The sequence below is a fragment of the Sinocyclocheilus grahami genome, unplaced genomic scaffold (assembly GCF_001515645.1).
Source record: "Sinocyclocheilus grahami isolate Dianchi unplaced genomic scaffold, SAMN03320097.WGS_v1.1 scaffold279.1, whole genome shotgun sequence".
Lineage (NCBI taxonomy): Eukaryota > Metazoa > Chordata > Actinopteri > Cypriniformes > Cyprinidae > Sinocyclocheilus > Sinocyclocheilus grahami.
Window position 1 is genome coordinate 1,968,908 of NW_015505458.1, and position 19,633 is coordinate 1,988,540.

The window sequence follows — 19,633 nt, forward strand, 5'->3', positions numbered from 1 at the left end:
CACCATCTCAGCAATGCAGGATATTTTATCATAGCCAAGTCTGTAACACAGCTGACACAGTCTCTGTCTTGTCTCAGCCGGCTTCTATCAGCCTGGCACATGCAATGTGTGCTTTCTTACCACCCATAAGTACTGTAATTAAGAATGGCGATTACATTCCTTTCCGGGATTAAGTCTTGGGTGTATGCATGCAGCATGCCTTCAAGCCAGTGAGACTAGACTCAACCATCACAATTATCTCTGAGAATGTTTCGTTCCAAAGAAAGTTTACTATAAATAATGGTATTATCCTACACCTTTGGACAGAATCACTTTGAATTGCTTTTATATAGTAAACTGATTCAATAGTTAGGTTTATTTTACTCTTAATAAGTGCTAAATTCAGATTTGTGCCATAAGCCACTATACCATAACTCTGAGCCCACATTGACTTTTTTTTTTTTTGTAATTTAAAATGTAATGAAATTAATTAACTTAATTTATTTTAATGAATGAAAATCAATGTTTTAGTAAATTAGAGAAGATAAATAGAACCATTCAAAATGGTAAAGTAGAATCATTTTTACTTCAACCTTTAACCCCAGTCTTTTAGACCCTACTCTGTTTTAGCATTTGTGAAATTACATATTCATGTGAAAGCATTGTATTTCTTAAGCTTATTTTATGACTCTAGCCTCTAGTTTTTGAACTGTGCAGACATGCATTGTCTGCTGTTGTTAGCAACCCCACATAAACATAATTACATTTCAAACATAAAATTGTCTTCCATGGGTTGCATACTTTGTTTTCTGCGTTCTTGCTGGCATCACAGGTGTGTCTTAGACATTTTTTGCAGTTGTCTGTTTTGACCACAAAGAATTCTGGTCCCTGGCCGTGTTATGGGTCTTATTTGAGAGGTTTAAATGCAATGTACACCTAAGGACAAATTAAATGTTTGGGTTTTTATTATTTTTTTATTATTATTATTATTATTATTATTGTTATTTTTTTTAATATAAACTTTAAAAAATTTAAAATAATTTTCCTTGATTTGATTACCTGCTCAGGGTTCATATCTTGCTGTAAGCTGTTACTTTCTCTCCTGCCATTTTTAACCCTCCTCGAAGGAGAAAGCTGTGAGCGAGTGAACCCACCCACCCACTCCTGCTCTGCTGCTTACTCCTCCCAGCGCCCTCCCTTCCCTCTCTCCTTCCTTCCATTCACCCAGCATCCTGCACCTCCTTAACACCCAGCGAAGAACGAGAGATGCTGAGTGTCAGTGGATGAGAGCTCAAACCGGTGGATAAATGCCTTCTGCTCTGCCTCGTTTGTTTCTGGGTCTCCTGCCTCTCTTTAATCCAGACTGCTTCAGTTCATTTGTTTCAAGTGTGACGGGGAGTCTCTGTTTTCTCGCTCCTTCCTTCATCACAGTCTTTGCCATTTGTTTGGCAGATGTTGTTGTTTTTTTTTTTTGCTTTAGCCTCACATGTGTCACTGAGGCTGTTCTTCTTTTTGTTTTACTTATGAAGAGTTGTCCTCTTTCTGTCTTCTCGGCAAGATGTTTTTCTCTCCCAAATTTTCACTGTCCAACATCCATGTGAGGCTGACAGCGAAGGGATTGATCAGAAACCTCCAGCTGCTGTCAGGATGCAAGAGCACTGTGGTGTTTCGGGCAGGTCTGTTCCTCCGAAAACGCTGTTGCTGTGGCTTTTCCTTCATTCTGCACAGACGTTTCAGAGTGTTTCTGTACAGCTCTCAAGGTGCTGTCTTCGCTCATGTGGTGTTGATTCTATCTTTAGAGTCTGCTTTTCTCTCTCTGCCAAAAAGTATTTGACATTTGTACATGGCCAGTAGGCATCTTCTTGCTAGCTGCAAATAGAGCCTGGGATCTTTTTGCAAATAACATGTTTATTTGTGCCACAATTTGGGTTATGGTAATCACCTACCAAGTCACTAGATACAGTAAGTTCATATTTTTACCTTATTCCTCTTTTCAAGCGAGTTGGTTCCCAGGTCTAAAAACCAAATTTTCCTGTTTTCAGATGCTCAGAGGTTATTTTCGCCTGCAGACTAGGTTGAATGTAATGTCTTGTAAATATTCTGACAAGGTGAATTCCCATCGAAGAGATGAAGTAGACATGTTTGTGGCAGTAACTCTTCTTTTTATAGTTACTGGCCAAATAAGGACTCTAATAAATAAGGAAGCGACTATTTATTCCATGTTCGTAACATCACAGAGGACTATATTTGATCTCAATAAGTATTTGGCTAAGGTTTCACCTGTTGAAATATCCCTCTAAAAATAAATGCATATAAGCTCCAATTATAGCATTAATGATAACCTGATTGATGGTTAAATCGGTTTCTGCATGCATTACCTTCAATAGGACACCAATGTTTTCATATTCTAGACTACTGAATTTTTCCACAATGCACTTGATTGTTATTAAACTTTTCAATTTTTTACCTCATAATCGTGCTGAATATGTGTAAGGCTATAGATCATTTTAGGCATCAGATTAGGTATTTTTTTGCTTAAATCTTTTATTTTATAATGCTAAATTTAGTGTCCATATAACAACATTTGTTTGCTGAGCACTAAATGGGAGCAGTCGGTTAATTACAAACTCTGAAACCCCTGTTGTAGCAAATATTATCAGTGATATTTAAATAATGGGCAGGGATTTCACCCAAATTTGATAGTTTTGTAAACTGACTTCACATCAAAAACTGAGATTGAGTTATGTTTAGAGCATGCATCTTTGTTTACCAAGACTTTTAAAGAAGTCCACCCAAGATGGCTTATAGAGAGAGCAATATATATGCTTCACAGCAGTGTTTAAATAATTCAGATGTGAGATGAGATTAATTATTCAGTTCAATATGCTGTGTTCTGTTGTGCAAAAGTTTTTGTGAGGCATGTAGAAGCAGTAAGTGCTCATTATGTGTGCTGTGAAGGTCTGGCAACAGTAAATCACTTTTTCACAAATTAGTGTTTGTTTGCCAAATGCATTTAATTTTAGGTCTAAAACCTTGAGCTGTATCACTATGCATCTGGGATACAAGTGCGCTCCCTGGATAACCCAAAGCACCCTAATAATTAAAATAAGACTAATTAACTGTAATTACAATTTGGATAATTAAGTTTGGGATAACTATATTGCTCTTCTAGTCTGTTGGGAAATAAGTAACTCAGGCAGAGATCTTCCCAAGTCCGCATTCAAGCTGAAATGTGCATTTCTGTGCAACTAGCTTCAAAAAAGGTAGTGCAGCTCCTAAGCTATTCTTTCAGCCCATGTTGTGGTGTCAGTTTGATTTTGATGTTCAGTAAGCAAAGCAATAATACTGATTACACCCGTGTTTAGACTTTTCAAGGGAAACTACAACCTTGCTTAATTATAGTTGACTACATATTTGGCTGCAAAATATTTTAACATATAAAAAAAAATTACAAAAGAATGTCACATATATTTAAAGATGTCTGTTAATGTGTGTTAAACATAGAGGCCTCTGGCGACCACTGATGGAATTACAACAATAAGTCTAATGCTAAATTGAGAGCTGTCAGTTCTCAGTAGCCTACCTCTGACCTTTTATGATGATTTGGAATATTTTTTATCTATGGTTACATTCTCTCTGTGTACATCGGTTAGCCTGAAATTGGTGTAACTGTTAAGGCAATAGTTGGGTGTTGCAGGATGGATAGGTTTGATTTATTTACTTGATTGATCTTTTGTTTGTTTGTCTGCTTTTCCTATCCTTTTTTAATCTGCGTAACTGATGTTATTTAGCGTTACTATTCAGTGCTTGCACTTTAATGTACCTTCAGTCTGCTCTTAAGTGAGTTTTCCAGCAGAGGGAGCCACACAGATGTTCACCTAGCAGTGACACCTTATGGTTTGAATTATACTGCATTTTTAATGTGTTGGCTAACATGATTTCTAATGTGCCACACCAAGACGACGACCTAAATTTTTGCCTTTTAAAAATGCACTGCTAGTCTTTAAGAGAATGGCATATGGGGGGAAAAATTTAATTTAAGACCTTTGGAATCATGTTAGCAAGGCCAAAGCATTCGGAGTTTATTCAGAGTTCCTAATTAATGTTTCTGTTTTGTTTTTAATTGGCTTTTTATTTAATGTCTTAGTTTAATGTCTGCCACATACATTTTTTCTAAAAAGCCAGTCTGGATTACTTTTCATTAGCTTATTAAATATCAAGCCAGGAGAACAAACAGAGGTCAAGGACTGTAAAGTGTTCATAAAATCACCTCTTTCATTAGTCAGTATAGGCAAGTTTTTAAAAAGGACTAATATTTCCAGTTCCTTCAATCCATGTGATAAGCTAAACCGCTTTATTTATTTTATGGGTGAGGACGGTGAACTAACAGACTTGGAGCAGTTTGCAATTTTGTCTTGAAGGCGTAACAGGATGCAGGAAAGGAAGAACATTTATTTATATATATATATATATATATATATATATATACATATACTGTATGCGTTCTGAATGTATTGTCAAAAGATTTTTTTCAGCAGAAAATTTCAACATTCTAGACTATGTCTGTTGGAAATCTTTTATTGACATTTGGATCAAGTTCCAAAATGGTCAATGTTTCCACATTTATTGCTTAGTTGTTTCTCAAAAGACCCATATGGTCTGTTTCCTAATAATGTTAAACAATGCACATTTTGTGACCTTAGAAAAGGTCTGTAAAAGGACTATTGTGAATCCCAGCTTGCATTAATTTAGAAGTTGGATAGTTGTACGATTAAAAATATGCATATACACATTTGTTTTCAAAGCATTAAAAGTTGTGCAAAATGTTTTATACAGTGTGGACAAACTTGCACTGCTGAAATGGTATGAGAATACCCCCCCCATCTAAAATGCTGAAAAAGCTCTTTTTTTTTCCCCCCCCACTGAAAGTTTCTCCCTCCTTTTTTGCCTTCTAGAAACCATAGTTCCAGTAGTTTTGACACATTTGGTATTTTCTTTATTTTATGGTTTAATTTATATAAATATGTACATATTATATTTACATTAGTGCTTTGGGTCAAGAAAAGCGCATGATAAATAAAATGCATTATTATTATTACTATTATTATTATTATATGTAAAGAATATAAATATTGGATATATATTAATATAATATTTTATTCTTTAAATATGCGTGCATGCGCATATATAATTTTTTTTATTTTTTTTTATTTTTTTTGGCACCTTAATGCCTTTTGCAGATGTAAATTTGGTGCTGTAAATCAGTTGCTGTTGGATTGACATTAGGTGAGAAAGGCTTCATGGGGCTTGTTGTCCCACCCCTGCCTTATTAAAGTTGGTATTTCAGAAATGTCCAAGGCTGCTCACACCGAACTGTTATGTAATATCTCTGCTAGGACAAACTGGATTAACAGCATGAAGACTTTAGGTGTTAGCATTGGTAAAATGTTCCTATAAAAGCTGTATATACCTCACAGGGGTTTTACGGCTTTATATAGTGCCATTTAAATGGGTGGCTTACTTCAGGTACCCTTCCTCTAGTAGTGAGGCAGCTTTGTTAGGGGGATTTGTGCCCTGATTATGTCCTGGTGTTATTTTTATGAGATGATGTAAATGAAAACCACTGTGGCATAGCCCTGCTAAAATAAGAGGTCTCTGATGGCCGGATCTACAGAGGGGAAGATATTACGTATTTAGTGATAGGGTGAACGGTTATTTAATTCAGGGTTGCATTTGGTGGAGGGTTGAATCTGTTTTTGGATCGTCTCTTGGATTTTTATGAACGTAAAAGCACATGATAAATAAAATGCATTATTATTATTATTACTATTATTATTATTATATGTAAAGAATATAAATATTGGATATATATTAATATAATATTTTATTCTTTAAATATGCGTGCATGCGCATATATAATTTTTTTTATTTTTTTTTATTTTTTTTGGCACCTTAATGCCTTTTGCAGATGTAAATTTGGTGCTGTAAATCAGTTGCTGTTGGATTGACATTAGGTGAGAAAGGCTTCATGGGGCTTGTTGTCCCACCCCTGCCTTATTAAAGTTGGTATTTCAGAAATGTCCAAGGCTGCTCACACCGAACTGTTATGTAATATCTCTGCTAGGACAAACTGGATTAACAGCATGAAGACTTTAGGTGTTAGCATTGGTAAAATGTTCCTATAAAAGCTGTATATACCTCACAGGGGTTTTACGGCTTTATATAGTGCCATTTAAATGGGTGGCTTACTTCAGGTACCCTTCCTCTAGTAGTGAGGCAGCTTTGTTAGGGGGATTTGTGCCCTGATTATGTCCTGGTGTTATTTTTATGAGATGATGTAAATGAAAACCACTGTGGCATAGCCCTGCTAAAATAAGAGGTCTCTGATGGCCGGATCTACAGAGGGGAAGATATTACGTATTTAGTGATAGGGTGAACGGTTATTTAATTCAGGGTTGCATTTGGTGGAGGGTTGAATCTGTTTTTGGATCGTCTCTTGGATTTTTATGAACGTCTCTGACGTAGTTGGGTCTAAGGTCTATGAACTGGAGGCGCACTGTGCATAAATATAATGCTGAATGTTGTAACCGCACTGAATGCATGTTCTCTTACAGTTGACAAGAACAAGTCAAGGACGAGTTCCCGAAACCAGCAGCCCCCGACAAATGGGCAACCAGATCTGGTACCGCCAGAGAGCAAGTCCAGAAATGTGGAGTACTACAAAGCTCTGTGTGAGAAGAAGAACCAGACCATTCAACAGCTGGAAACCACGCTCCGATCCAACAACCGCAGGTTTGAGGCAGTTGCTGTGGTCATAAAGCATCTATGTGCTGGGGTGAGTATTATGAGATTACATTGCTTAAGTTCATGATGAATCATTCTGCTATACAACAGATGTGAATAATAATAGATGGTGTCTTTGATCAGTTGTCAAGTTAGGATTATATTCCTTTGGTTAGGGTTAGATATCAAGTTGTTTTCTGACCGCCCAGCACTGATTGTATTGGTTTGGGGTCTTGTTGGGTGTGTTTGCAGTCAGGTAATGTTGTGCTACTCCCTTCTGCTCTCTGTTTGTTCTAGTGATGTTCTGTAACACTTGACTTATTTATTTTTTATTTTTTTAATGAATTCTTTGCCACTTTACTACTTTAACCTTCCCAATGACCTGGCTTGTACAGCTATTCTCAAATTCATTCCATATGCAATATTTTTAAATAACCCTACAAAGCTTTGTCTGTTTATGCAATTACTTGTTATATCACATTTTTATTAACAACATTAATAGTAATTTTAATTTATTAATAACTGGTGCTCCCTCAATATATAAATGTATACCAAATAAATAATTTATTTCAATTATTCCTTACCGTCAAAGCTTTGGAATAATTTTTTGGGGGGGTTTTTCATGTTTTTGAAAGTCATCTCTTATGTGCACCAAGGCACCAAAAAAAATTTTTCAATGGTGTTTTAGATTATAATCTCTTAAAATATATTTTTCTTTTGTAATTTACTTTACACCCTAGATGTGTCTATTAAAACTCAGGTTACATGTAATCCCATCCTGCTATTCCTGACTCTGGACCGATTAGAGCTTGCTAAATTTAGAATTGTCCTTGTTAAAATGGCAATATGAAGGCCGGTTGGCTGTACATGTTTAAAGTTAATGGTGAGAAAAGGACAACGTCACAGTTTGTATGCTGCGCAAAAGACGGGAAGAAGTGCAGTGTGTTTGAGCTGAAGCTGACCAGTTATAGTCTGGAGTGCATGTTGGCTGCTCCTGCAGAATCTGGACCAAGACCAACTTTAAACTAAAAGGCACTACTGTAATTAAGATGTAGCCCTTAAAGAATCAGTCCATAAAAAAAGTGTATATTTCGAAAACAAAGGTCAAGTGTTTCTCTTCGTACTGTAGATTGTGGACTAGACATTATATTTAATTATACCTTTAAGGTCCTAGGTGCACATTTTTTCTTTTGAGTGGTCACTGCCATACAGACCACCACAAAATAATTTATACAAGGAGAGTACAATATCAGCTCTTCTCTTAAAGCCATGATACTTTCCTGTAGGTGGTTCTTATTTAGTGTGTGTTTTAAATGTATGAGGCACAATTTCAATGTGTGCTGCTTTTTCAGTGTTCTATATTGATTGTCAACAGATGTATGAATCTGAAAACTGGGTGCTACAACATTTCATGACAAAAATAGATTAACAGATATATAGAGCATGAAAGTAAATGTAGTGTTTTAGCCGTGTACTGTATAGGAATCTGTTAAGCATTCATTAGGAGGTTGGGCTTCAGCATGTCTGTGTGAGAATGTACCAGCTGCTGCCTTGATATGGTCAGAAGCACACTGAGACGCCTAGAGAGCTGCTGGGGGCTGCTTCATATCCTTTGTTTGCAATGAGCTGTCAGCACACTGTGTACATTGCCATCATTTCACTACAAGAGGCCACACATGCTTTCCCTGAAGCAGTAACATTAATTACCATAGTTAATAATGATAGATGAATGTGTTTTCAATATTTTCCCACTCAAGTTATTGGTGTGATCACATGATTCTAAATATTTGGCTTAATTTTTTTTTGTGTGTGTGATATTTGGCTTTTGATACAGCATTAGTTAAGATTGTATTTAGTATTGATTTGCTTCACCAAACTGTCCAACATTATTCATATGTTATAACTGAATATTTTATTTTTACATTTATTTATTTGTTTGTTTGTTTATTTATAAAATGCAAACATAATCTGTTGTTGTTGTCTACTGCATACAGAAAATGTTGTTGTTCTAAAAATGTTCATTCAAAATATTAATCTGTTATTTTCTATTGTATATAGAAAACAGATAAAAGGTTACTATTTCTTCATGCAGTAGAAAATAGCATTCCGTTTTTACAACAATAATAATAATAATCATCATCATCATAATAAATAACAATGGTAATAGAAATAATGATAAAATAGGTCCTAATAATGTTATCCATTATTTTCTATTTCATACAAAAATAATAGTATTTTATGATAATAAATTAAACAATAAAATAGTTACTATTATGAATGTTATAATAATCCATTGTTTTCTAATGCATACTGACAAATGTTTTATTTTTAATAATGATAATAATAATAGTAACTATTGTTATTTATTATGATTTAAAAATACAACAACTTTCTGTATGCAGTAGAAAACAATGGACTATTATAATAACATTAATAATAGTAGCCTTTTATTGTTATTAAATACTATTTATTTTTTCTGTATGCAGTAGAAAATAATGGATTGTTATAACATTAATAGTAACTTTTGTTATGTTATAACAATCCATTATTTTCTACTGCATATAGAAAAAATAGTATTTTAATAATTAATTTTATTATTATTGTATTTTTCTGCAGCACTTATTTGGTGTACATTAACTACAAACTTGATATGGACCTCACAATTTTAATCTGACAGCCTTGATTAATTAGAGACCAATTAATAGTGACATCCTTATAGTTTTGTGTTGTCCAGTTGTTAACTTAATAATAAATATGAATGTTAAATTGAATCCTGCACTGCTTTCAGTTTGCAAATTCTGACGAGGTGCTGAAAGGAAAGCAAGACAGACAGCAGTCCTCCTCATGTCCTGTGGGAAGGTCACTGCACACTTCTCTTGTAACACGCACATTTCAAGTGCCACTCAATCATCCAACTGTCAGACATTGCATTTTTTCTGCTCTCTTTGCTGTACTTACTGTGGTTGTCCTAAAGTGCAGCATTTATGTAGCAGCCTACCAGGCACAATATAGCCGCCTCCCTCAATTGCACTTCTCTTAGATATATTACGGTATCCTTTCACCACTGAGAAGGCAAGCGGTTGGAGGAGGTGAGAGCCAATGAGCTTTTTCCACTAGTCTGTCCGATGTTGAGCGAGACGGCAGAGAGAGGAGGTAGAGGTGGCAGAGGTTCCTGCATCTGGGCTGAAGTCACAGAGACGGGATCATGGGCTGCTCCGGCAGCAAAGTGTGCCTTAACGCTCCCTGCGCTGGACACAGGGTAAAGACATTATCTTCTCCGCAGGGTGCAGGGCAGGATAGATTGGCATTTGAAATGGGATAGCTGTGGAGGCATATACAAAGCATGTCAGTTGTCTATGATTAGTTTGTGGTATTCTTAAATCTGATTTGTTTCACTGTTTGATTTATTCTAATGAATGTGCAATGATGAGTTCATAACTGTAGTGTAAATGTCACTCTGCAAGTGTTTGCATTGATCTCGGGGGGAGGGGGGGGGAGGGGGTAGGTCAGGACAGCAGCACGCGGTTTTTGAAGCGTCTTTGTGTTGGTTGGGGAGGCTGACAGCACTGCAGCTGTGCCGCTGGCTGTCCTCCACTTTAAAAAAGAGACCGTGGTAGGGAGAGAGACTGCTGATTTCATTGCTCTAAATTCAGTTGTTGATGTCATTCATATGCTTGTTTTTTAATTAAAACCTTAGAGAGCTGTCATAGTGGTGCGTAAACCACAAAGCTGGGCTATGGGGTGCTTGAATGCCCATGCAGATGTCACAACTGTTGCACAACAATTGGTGTTTTCTTTTAATGCCTTGTGGTAGTAATAAGTTACAGGAAAGCCTGTTTTCTTTGAACGCTTCTGGGCTGCTTTGCTAATGCAGTTATTTGTCATGACAATCAAGCACATTTAAAACCGAACTAAAACTCTGACCCATCCTGTCCTTTGATTGACAGACACTCTTCGAAGGGAAAACCTAATGCATAATTCATGTCTGCTGAAAGACTTTCAGAGTTGTTCATCATGACATTAGATTTCACTTGGCACTGCCTTGCTCTATGGCGACATATTTTGGCATATTGAGTACTTTGAGCAATATGAAGCATGTGTTGCATTGAGAAATGATGAACTGATTTTTCTTCTGTTTTCCTGCAGCATGAGGAGATGATGAAGCAGCGCAGGGAGTTGTCTCAGGAGCTGGTCACCTTGCATGAGGAGCTGGGTAAGTGTGTGTGAGTCATTTGGAGAGTGCTTGGCTTTCACTGTCTGCAGAAAGAATGGAAAGAGCTGCCAAAATGAAGCTGTTTGTAATTAATGTAATATTTGGATTGCTGGTCACAAGGTAATCATTGGGATGAACAATAGGTGTGCCGTTTCTTGCCGTAACACGCAGACTACAGGGACCTCTTACACTAAAGTATCTGTCAGAATCCATCAAAAGTTTGGACATCTACCTTTTCTGTACTTCTCTCTGCATTTTGCAATAAAAGTAGCAAACAAGTAGTGGTAATAAACTTTAGAAAACAGAAATATGGGTAAATGTGTTATTTTAGCACTGCACAATCCAAATTCATGTAGTGCATCTTAATCTAAAAATCATTTTTTATTAATAATTTCACTCAAAGTATGCATTCAATTTATCCAAAGTTTCAGTAACTACATTAATCATTTTACAAAAGATTTCGATTTCCAATAAAGGCTATTCTTTTGAACTTTCTAGTCCTCAAAGAATCCTGAAAAAATTGTATCACGACTTCTACAAAAAATATTAAGCAGCATAAGAATTGTTTCTTGAGCAGCAAATAAGCATATTAGAATGATTTCTGAAAGATCATGTGACACTGTAGACTGGAGTAATGATGCTGAAAATTCAGCTTTGTCAGCACAGGAATAAATTGCAAAAACAGAAATATGGGTAAATGTGTTATTTTAGCACTGCACAATCCAAATTCATGTAGTGCATCTTGGATGATTTTTAGATCTTATTAGAGTTCCTATGGACACTACCATTCAAAAGTTTGGGGTCAGTATTTTTTTTTTATTAATAATTTCACTCAAAGTATGCATTCAATTTATCCAAAGTTTCAGTAACTACATTAATCATTTTACAAAAGATTTCGATTTCCAATAAAGGCTATTCTTTTGAACTTTCTAGTCCTCAAAGAATCCTGAAAAAATTGTATCACGACTTCTACAAAAAATATTAAGCAGCATAAGAATTGTTTCTTGAGCAGCAAATAAGCATATTAGAATGATTTCTGAAAGATCATGTGACACTGTAGACTGGAGTAATGATGCTGAAAATTCAGCTTTGTCAGCACAGGAATAAATTGCTTTTTAAAAGGTATTAATATTTCACAGTATTGCTGCTATTAATGCATTTATTTTACGTCCAATAAATGTAGCCATAGTGAGCATTAGAGACGTTTTTTTCAAAATCTTTACAAAAAAATCTTATCAACCCCAAACTTTTGAATGGTATTGTACACTAGGTGCTTGTTAAGTTCAGTATTCTGTCATGTTTACCCATTAAGTTATGTTAAAAAATGCATAGGAACTATATATATATATGCATTTAAGCTTGCCCACTTAGAAATATAATGTGTCCAATGTACACTGGTACGGTGTTTGAATTTACCTTCAACTGAGCGTGCCTATTAGTGCATGAATTATCATGTGTTTGTAGATCAAGAGGATGGTCTGTTTGTTTTATTGGGCCTGTTGGAAGAGCTCTCCCCTCCCATAGGGCTCCTTTAGGAGAGACACCTCCAGAAAGCACATACTCAAAGCAGAAAGGGTGAGCCGTCCTGGAATGTGAAGGTCATGCTCGTGTCTGTCGACAAGGCCAGAGAAGTCTGAAGTCCCTCACAGTCTAATGGGCAAAGTAACATGGAGAAATTAATTTAGTACCAGCCAGTGTTTCCCATGAGACGTCTGATGCATTGATTTCACAGCTCATATTTCCATCTGAAAACTGAGCATACAAGGGAGAGATATGAGGATTTATGTTCTTTCTTGACTAATTCTGCTCAGATGATATTGTATATCAATGTATTCAATGCTTAATGAATCAGAAAAAAATATTTTTATTCTTTCACTTTGCAAATGTATAAGTCTGGCACATGATCACTCTTTACTATTATAATCACTGCTTAAGCGTATTAGCACATTCCAGGGATCCTGACCCCTATAAGGATTCTTCAGACCACCTCCTGAAGTCACAACATAGCTGCAGGAAAATATCAGCAATATTTCACCATTTACCCATGGATAGCTTTATTTTCAGCTTTCACCCAAGCATAAAGCGAGTGATGTCACTCTGAATACTGCAGCGTGCCATGTTTTTTGGCACGCACCGAGAATTCCCTTATAAAACAAAAGTGTCTTTTAACACAGGACAACTGCTCTCTTCCAGTGAATCAAGTGCTGTCTTCACACGAAACCTGCTAGAACTGTGTCCAATTAATTTAGCTTGCTATTTGGCATGTGACTTATTAACTTCTCTGTGCAGAATGTTAACTTCATTTGCCTTTTGTGTCATTTTGTGAAGAGTTTTAATGTAAAAACATCTGTTTTCAGAATAAACATGTCTAGATGATGTCACACGGATTTATTTTGAGGCACATTCAATCCGGCCTGTTAAATGTAGAGTTTAATTTTTCATTTTGGCAAGAGATTGGATACAAACATGTGTGCATGTACATAAACGGCATATTTGTCAAGGATCTTTCTCCTTCCTAACTGTCTGTTTTTCCTCTTGTTTGCATTATTTGGATTATTTATAGGCCTTCAGCTGTGCACTGCATCATAAATATAACCTATAATAGAATTACACTGCAGATTCATGAAATACATCAAGCCATTAGCGAGCTCTGGGTCTGGCTCATCTTCTCTGAGTGGATCTGATCATGGTTTAGCTCTGTTAACTGTCTCTTGTACAACAGGGTCAATAGATACTGTTTTCATTTAACCCCTAACAACAACTTTATAATGATTCTGATTGAAACTCATTTTAAGACTCTTTTAAAGGGGAAAAATCTGTGGTTTTCATCTCGGAATACAGATTATTAGATTGCAGTGCCAGTAAGGGATATGACCTAAGTTTCCCCCTGGAGAACAACAGCCGTTCTTGTGTTGTGACTCATTCAAGTAATTTATTTTGCTGACATACTTTTGACCTTTGATAATAGATGAGGTTCAGAAACGCCTACTGATGCGCCAGTAAACATAAGATGAGCCAAACAATCTGGTGTAATTAAGCTGTTATTCTACAGAAGTTAGACATAAGTTTGTTCCCAGCACTCACTGAGTGTTTTCACACAAATATGAGCATCACATTAGCCTCATGAAGTGAGTGGACTGGTAAGCTCTGTTTGAAACAGCTGCCTGGATTTAGTGGCCTGGGCCAGGGACAAATAAGTCCTATAAAGAGACTTGCTGGCCTTTGTGTACTTGTTGCATCACATGACTTTGTTGGTTATGCCACATCTCTTGGATTTGGCCGTTAAGTTTTTCAAATATCAATAAACACTGAAGCAGCTTTCATTTTTATTCAATAATAAAACCTAAAGTAGTTTGGCATAATCTTTTATTTTCATTCCATAATTTTTTTTTTCTTTGTGATTATAAGGACTGTTGTATCACTCTGACATTTCTGATTTCGTGCCTCCCTAAAACATCACAGTGCCCCCTTTAAAGGGTTAGTTCACCCAAAAATGAAAATTAGCCCATAAATTACTCACCCACAAGTCATCCTAGGTGTATATGACTTTCTTCTTTCAGACGAATCCAGTCGGAGTTCTATTAAAAATTGTCTTTGATCTTTCAAGCTGTTTAATGGGGTGAACAAAGGCCTCCTGTAGCGAATCGATGCGTTTTTGTAAGAAAAATATCCATATTCAAAACGTAATAATCTCTTTAATGTAGCTTGCACCAACAATCCTACACGGAAGCAGCTCCGGGCAGATGACGTATGAGTTCAGCGTTGCGCATGCGCTGGTGAGTCTGGTGAAAACCAACGTTTGTTAACAGGAGCAAAGGAAGCAAAGTTGCCTTACTTTAGCAAAGGAAAACCAGTCTCCTCCGACATTCTTCTTTACAAATCCTCATTTTGTACTTCTAATTCGTGACCGTTGTTTTGTTTTGATCTCTCCGCTGCACTTCCGTGTGCGTCACTTCTGAGCGGCGCATGCGCAAAGCTGACCTCCATACATCATCCAGTGAGCGCAAGCTAGATTAAAGGGATTTATTACGGTTTGAATATGGATATATTTCTTACAAAAACGCATCGATTCGCTACAGGAGGCCTTTGTTCACCCTCCCCGGAGCCGTGTGAGACTTTTTTTTTTTTTTTAATGGATGGGTGCTTTTTATTTAACTTCTTTTGGACTGATGCATGCAACACCCGCTGCGTGGCATTAAACAGCTTGAAAGATCAAAGACAATTTTTAATATAACGCCGACTGGATTCGTCTGAAAGAAGAAAGTCATATACACCTAGGATGACTTGAGGGTGAGTAATTTATGGGCTAATTTTCATTTTTGGGTGAACTAACCCTTTAAAGGAGGCACTGTAATGTTTTAGGGAGGCACGAATTCAGAAATGTCAGGGTGATACACCAGTCCTCCTATCACAATGAAAAAAAAAGCGCTTTTTATTTAACTTCTTTTGGACTTCTTATGGGCTAATTTTCATTTTTGGGTGAACAAAGGCCTGAATTTATTAATAAATTTATTTATTTTTTAATATATTTAAATACAGATGTTTAAACTAATGAATAAAGATAGAGATCCAGCCAGAAATCCCGAACTCAAGTGGTCCCACCAGGATAGCCTGTTACTCCATGTAACACTTGTACACTACAAAGACAGGAGCAGCTGCAGGATTCAGCTTGCTACTTTGTGTGAAAACCTCAACAGTTCTGTGTAGCACAGTGAAGTGTCATCTGTTTCTTTCTATAAGAGCAAAGGTGGCTAATGTTCACAGGGACAGTATCTGTGACACAGTTCTGATTGAGAGAGCGTAGTGACTGGTTGGGAAACTCCTGTTCATTATGGCTCTGTGTGGATTAGTGTTCCTTTTGCTGAACCTTCCCTTAGTTGTAATTTGACATGTTCCTTGTAACAGTTGACACATTATTTACAGAACTGCTGGCGATACCATAACTGTAGAGACAACTGGGACTCAAGCAGAATACTTGAGTAATGAATCATAGCATCGAGTGTTGGCAGGGCCTGGTATTAAAGCAGCAAATGGACGTGTTGGCCTTTCAACATTTGGTCTGGTTATCCCACTGCTGTCTACATATAGCATATCTATATTTTCATATCACAAACCGGTGCATTAGATATCAGATGTCCTACTCTTTTTGAAGTCGGAGGGTTGCTGTCATCATGCCAGATAAAAGGCAGTCGTCTTAAATGGTGCTTTATGGGCTTGATTTTTGTTAACTGAATTAATCACTTAATCGATCTTCTAACTTCTCCGATCGGATCTTTTCTCCAGTGAGCTCGACTCACTCCTGTGAGCGTCTGGAGCAGGAGAAGGAGGAGCTGCATGCAGCTTTTGATGGAGTTCTACAGAAGGTCCAGGAGCAGCACCGCTCGGACCTCGCTGACCTCGAGGAGAGACTGAAAACCTTCTACTCCACTGAGTGGGAGAAGGTCCATCAGACCTACCAGGAGGAGGCTGACAAGTGCAAAGCTCAGATGGAGCAGCAGGTGTGGAAGACAATGGGCCTTTTTTCGTTTGTTCTCCAGTGTCCTTACACACTTTTTGTTGGATATACTTTATTTCAGATGCCTTAAACTGTCATATTAATACTTAAACATGATCACTTTCTCAAAACTATGTAGCGTGGTTTCATAGCTTTTGTTTTTCTTGTATCTGGGCATATGAGCCTTGACCTTTTAGTTGTTTGGACATATGGTATCTGATTTCCTCATTTATACACAAAACAAACCAATAAGACTTTTATGAAATTACTTTATTTGTACTTGTCTAGCTAAAAGAGTTGCGAGAAAAACATGAGGCTTTGAAGAAGGAACTGGAAGTCAGCCATATGGAGGAGGTGGATGGCCTTAAACTACAGTTTGAAGAGACTTTCAAAGGTAAATAATATTGGGCCTTGTTTTTGTCTAATATGGTATTTTTCTGTCTCTAAAACCTGTGTGTGTGTGTGTGTGTGTGTCTGTGTGTACTACTGAACCATATTTTGGGGACAAATTTGTATCCAGAAGTAAGCTAAACATGAAAATCTCCCTAAACCTTCTTTTGGGAACATCCTCATTTGTGAAAACTGTATTAAAGTAAATAAAAGTTTAAAAAAATAATAAATATATACTGTATGTATATGTTAGATTTAGGGTTAGGTTAACCCGTAGAAGTCTATGCAATGTCCCGATGTAGTTGTCTCTGTTTACCAGAAAATGTTGGACATTGTGGGGACAAAGTTTAAGTCCGTATTAGGAAAAATGGTTTATAAATTATACCAAATGATGTCTGTTAGGTTTAGGAGTAGTGTTAATGGATAAAATATAAAGTTTGTACAGTAGATAAAATATCATGTCTATGGAGACTAAAATTCAACAAAAGTGTGTGTAAATGCTGCACTTGTTACTTTAATATTTGAAGACATCAATGTTACCTCTCATGCTCTGATATATTCTGCTCTGTCTTGACTTTCTCAGAACTCAGACAGTCCCATGAAAAGGAAATGCAGACTCTCAATGCAACACTGAAGGAATCCGAGGACACATTATCTGTAAGGCAGTGACCAAGAGCTAAAATTCTCCACACAACATCCGTGTTTCCTGCTCACTTTTCCTTTCTTGTATTTTTGCCCTGTCAAAATGTAACAAACATTTTCATATCAGTGCGTTTTTCCTCAAACAGAATCGAATTCAGGAGCTCATGACGGAGAATAACAACCTCAAAGAAAAGCTGGATGCTGAGGTGAAGAGAAGGATGGATCTGGCTGAGAAAACACAGGTACGTTATCACTCCTGTATAGCTCCCAAACATCGGTGTTATCAAACAGACTTAGCCAGTGCTATTGATAGTAATGCATCTCTGCTTTAAGTAGACTGTGTATTTTCCATGAATGACAGGTTAATATTAGACTGGTCTTTCCAATCAGAGTTAAGAAGGTTCCGGAACTCTCAACATTCTGTAAATGCATGCGAGGGCATTTAGATAACTACCATGCATAATACTGTCAGACCCTGTACTATAAATAGTGTGACAATCCTGCACAGGGAAAGTACATATATCGGGGTTTCTTCAACTATGGACACTTTCGACCTTTAATCTGTTCGAAAAAGTAGTGTCTTACATTTATGCATTTAGCAGATGCTTTTATCTAAACGCTCTTAAAACACACTTTTCACATTCTCATATCGTCTTAGTTTGTTCACCAACAACGCCCAACAGTTTATATTCACACACCACAGGAGAATTCTTTATTAGGGACAGTAACTTCATTTTGGGTAAAATTAGAATGACGCCAAATGTTGAAGCCTGAATTTAAGACTATTATAATTTTTCTTTTACTCACTATTATATTAAAGCCAGTATATATTGCTGATCTCTCTTGCTTATTTTCTTATGTTTAAGGACTCCCATACTCTTTATCTGGAGCAGGAGCTTGAAAGCCTTAAAGTAGTGCTGGACATCAAAAACAAACAGATCCATGAACAGGACAAGAAACTCATGCAGATAGACAAACTGGTGAGCTCAATTATCTGTTGTTCATAAAGCATCTACATTCTAATCACAGTAAAGAGATGAACAAATCTGACGCTCCTACAATATATGTGCTGGAGAAACACTAAGATTTGATTTATTTTTAGATGGAGAGGAATGTGAAGCTGGATGAATGTCTTAAGAAACTGCAACAGGAAAACGAGGACCTTAAAGCCAGAATGGACAAACATGCTGCTTTATCAAGGTAGCATACCACAATCTTGTGTTTATAAACGTGATACCCTTGGGTTTTTAGAACTTATTTTACTCGGTCCACCTGTCTAGCTTCTAACATTTGGGTGCTTTCCCAGTGAGCTTCATTCAGTTAGAACTCTAGCGAACCAAAGTCTTTGAAGTTTTACAGTATTTGCATGTGGTATAGGAAATTCTACAAAATTGCTTCTGGCTATGCTTTGACACTTTAATTGCTTTGATTACTGTTTGTGCTCTTTTCGCGGTAAGAATGGTGTGTTTTCATTACAGCAAAGCTTTGTGCTGAGAGACCTTGTGCTCTTTCATCTTGTGCAGTAATAGTGACTACTCTAATCAAGTTTATCAGAGCTGCCTTGTTCCGTTGCAGACAACTGTCCACAGAGCAGGTGGTTTTGCAGGAAACCCTCCAGAAGGAGTCCAAAGTGAACAAACGCCTGTCTATGGAGAATGAAGAGCTGCTCTGGAAGCTTCACAACGGTGATCTGAGCAGCTCCCGCATGGTCTCCCCTTCCCCATCCCTGAATCTCCAGTCACCGCGGAACTCTGCAGTGTTCTCCAGCCCTCCCGTCTCGCCCAGATAGCAATGGCCTTCAGCTTCCAGGAAGCACTTTCATACAGGACGGAGCACTTCCTGCATGCTGAAGCTGGTCTGGACCATGTCAATGGCTCTCAATATGGAATGGACTTTGTTGACTCTTGTACAGAATTTTTTTTTAAACTGAAGACTATATTGCACAGAAGCACTTACCAATGAGGTCACCCTCGTACTTTGCCTTTCACGTCAGACTATGGAGGAAAAAATAAATATCTCAGGGCTTGTAGAAGGTTTCTCTCAAATGTATAATTTTTTTTCCCCCTCCTGGAGTGCTTTGTTTCCTGAAGTTCCTGACTTTTTTTTTTTTTTTTTTTTTTTTTTTTTTTTTT

At 36.9% G+C, this 19,633-nt stretch overlaps 1 protein-coding gene across 10 annotated transcripts in view; it reads left to right on the plus strand.

Annotated features, from left to right (window-relative positions):
• Positions 1-19,633, plus strand: part of LOC107600161 (microtubule-associated tumor suppressor 1 homolog A) — a 38,707-nt gene that overhangs the window by 13,479 nt on the left and 5,595 nt on the right. For 3 of the 10 annotated variants that reach the window (XM_016291980.1, XM_016291984.1, XM_016291981.1), the window contains exons 7-15: positions 6,594-6,814; positions 10,909-10,975; positions 16,259-16,473; positions 16,758-16,863; positions 17,443-17,516; positions 17,648-17,743; positions 18,368-18,481; positions 18,604-18,701; positions 19,077-19,464. In XM_016291980.1, the coding sequence (XP_016147466.1) occupies positions 6,594-6,814; positions 10,909-10,975; positions 16,259-16,473; positions 16,758-16,863; positions 17,443-17,516; positions 17,648-17,743; positions 18,368-18,481; positions 18,604-18,701; positions 19,077-19,290 (1,205 nt within the window). In that variant the 3' untranslated portion in view covers positions 19,291-19,464. Of the gene's footprint in view, positions 1-1,162; positions 1,656-6,593; positions 6,815-10,908; positions 10,976-11,095; positions 11,249-12,439; positions 13,713-16,258; positions 16,474-16,757; positions 16,864-17,442; positions 17,517-17,647; positions 17,744-18,367; positions 18,482-18,603; positions 18,702-19,076; positions 19,548-19,633 lie in introns of those variants that run through there. The other 7 variants (XM_016291985.1, XM_016291983.1, XM_016291990.1 and 4 more) reach the window with 6 other exon arrangements.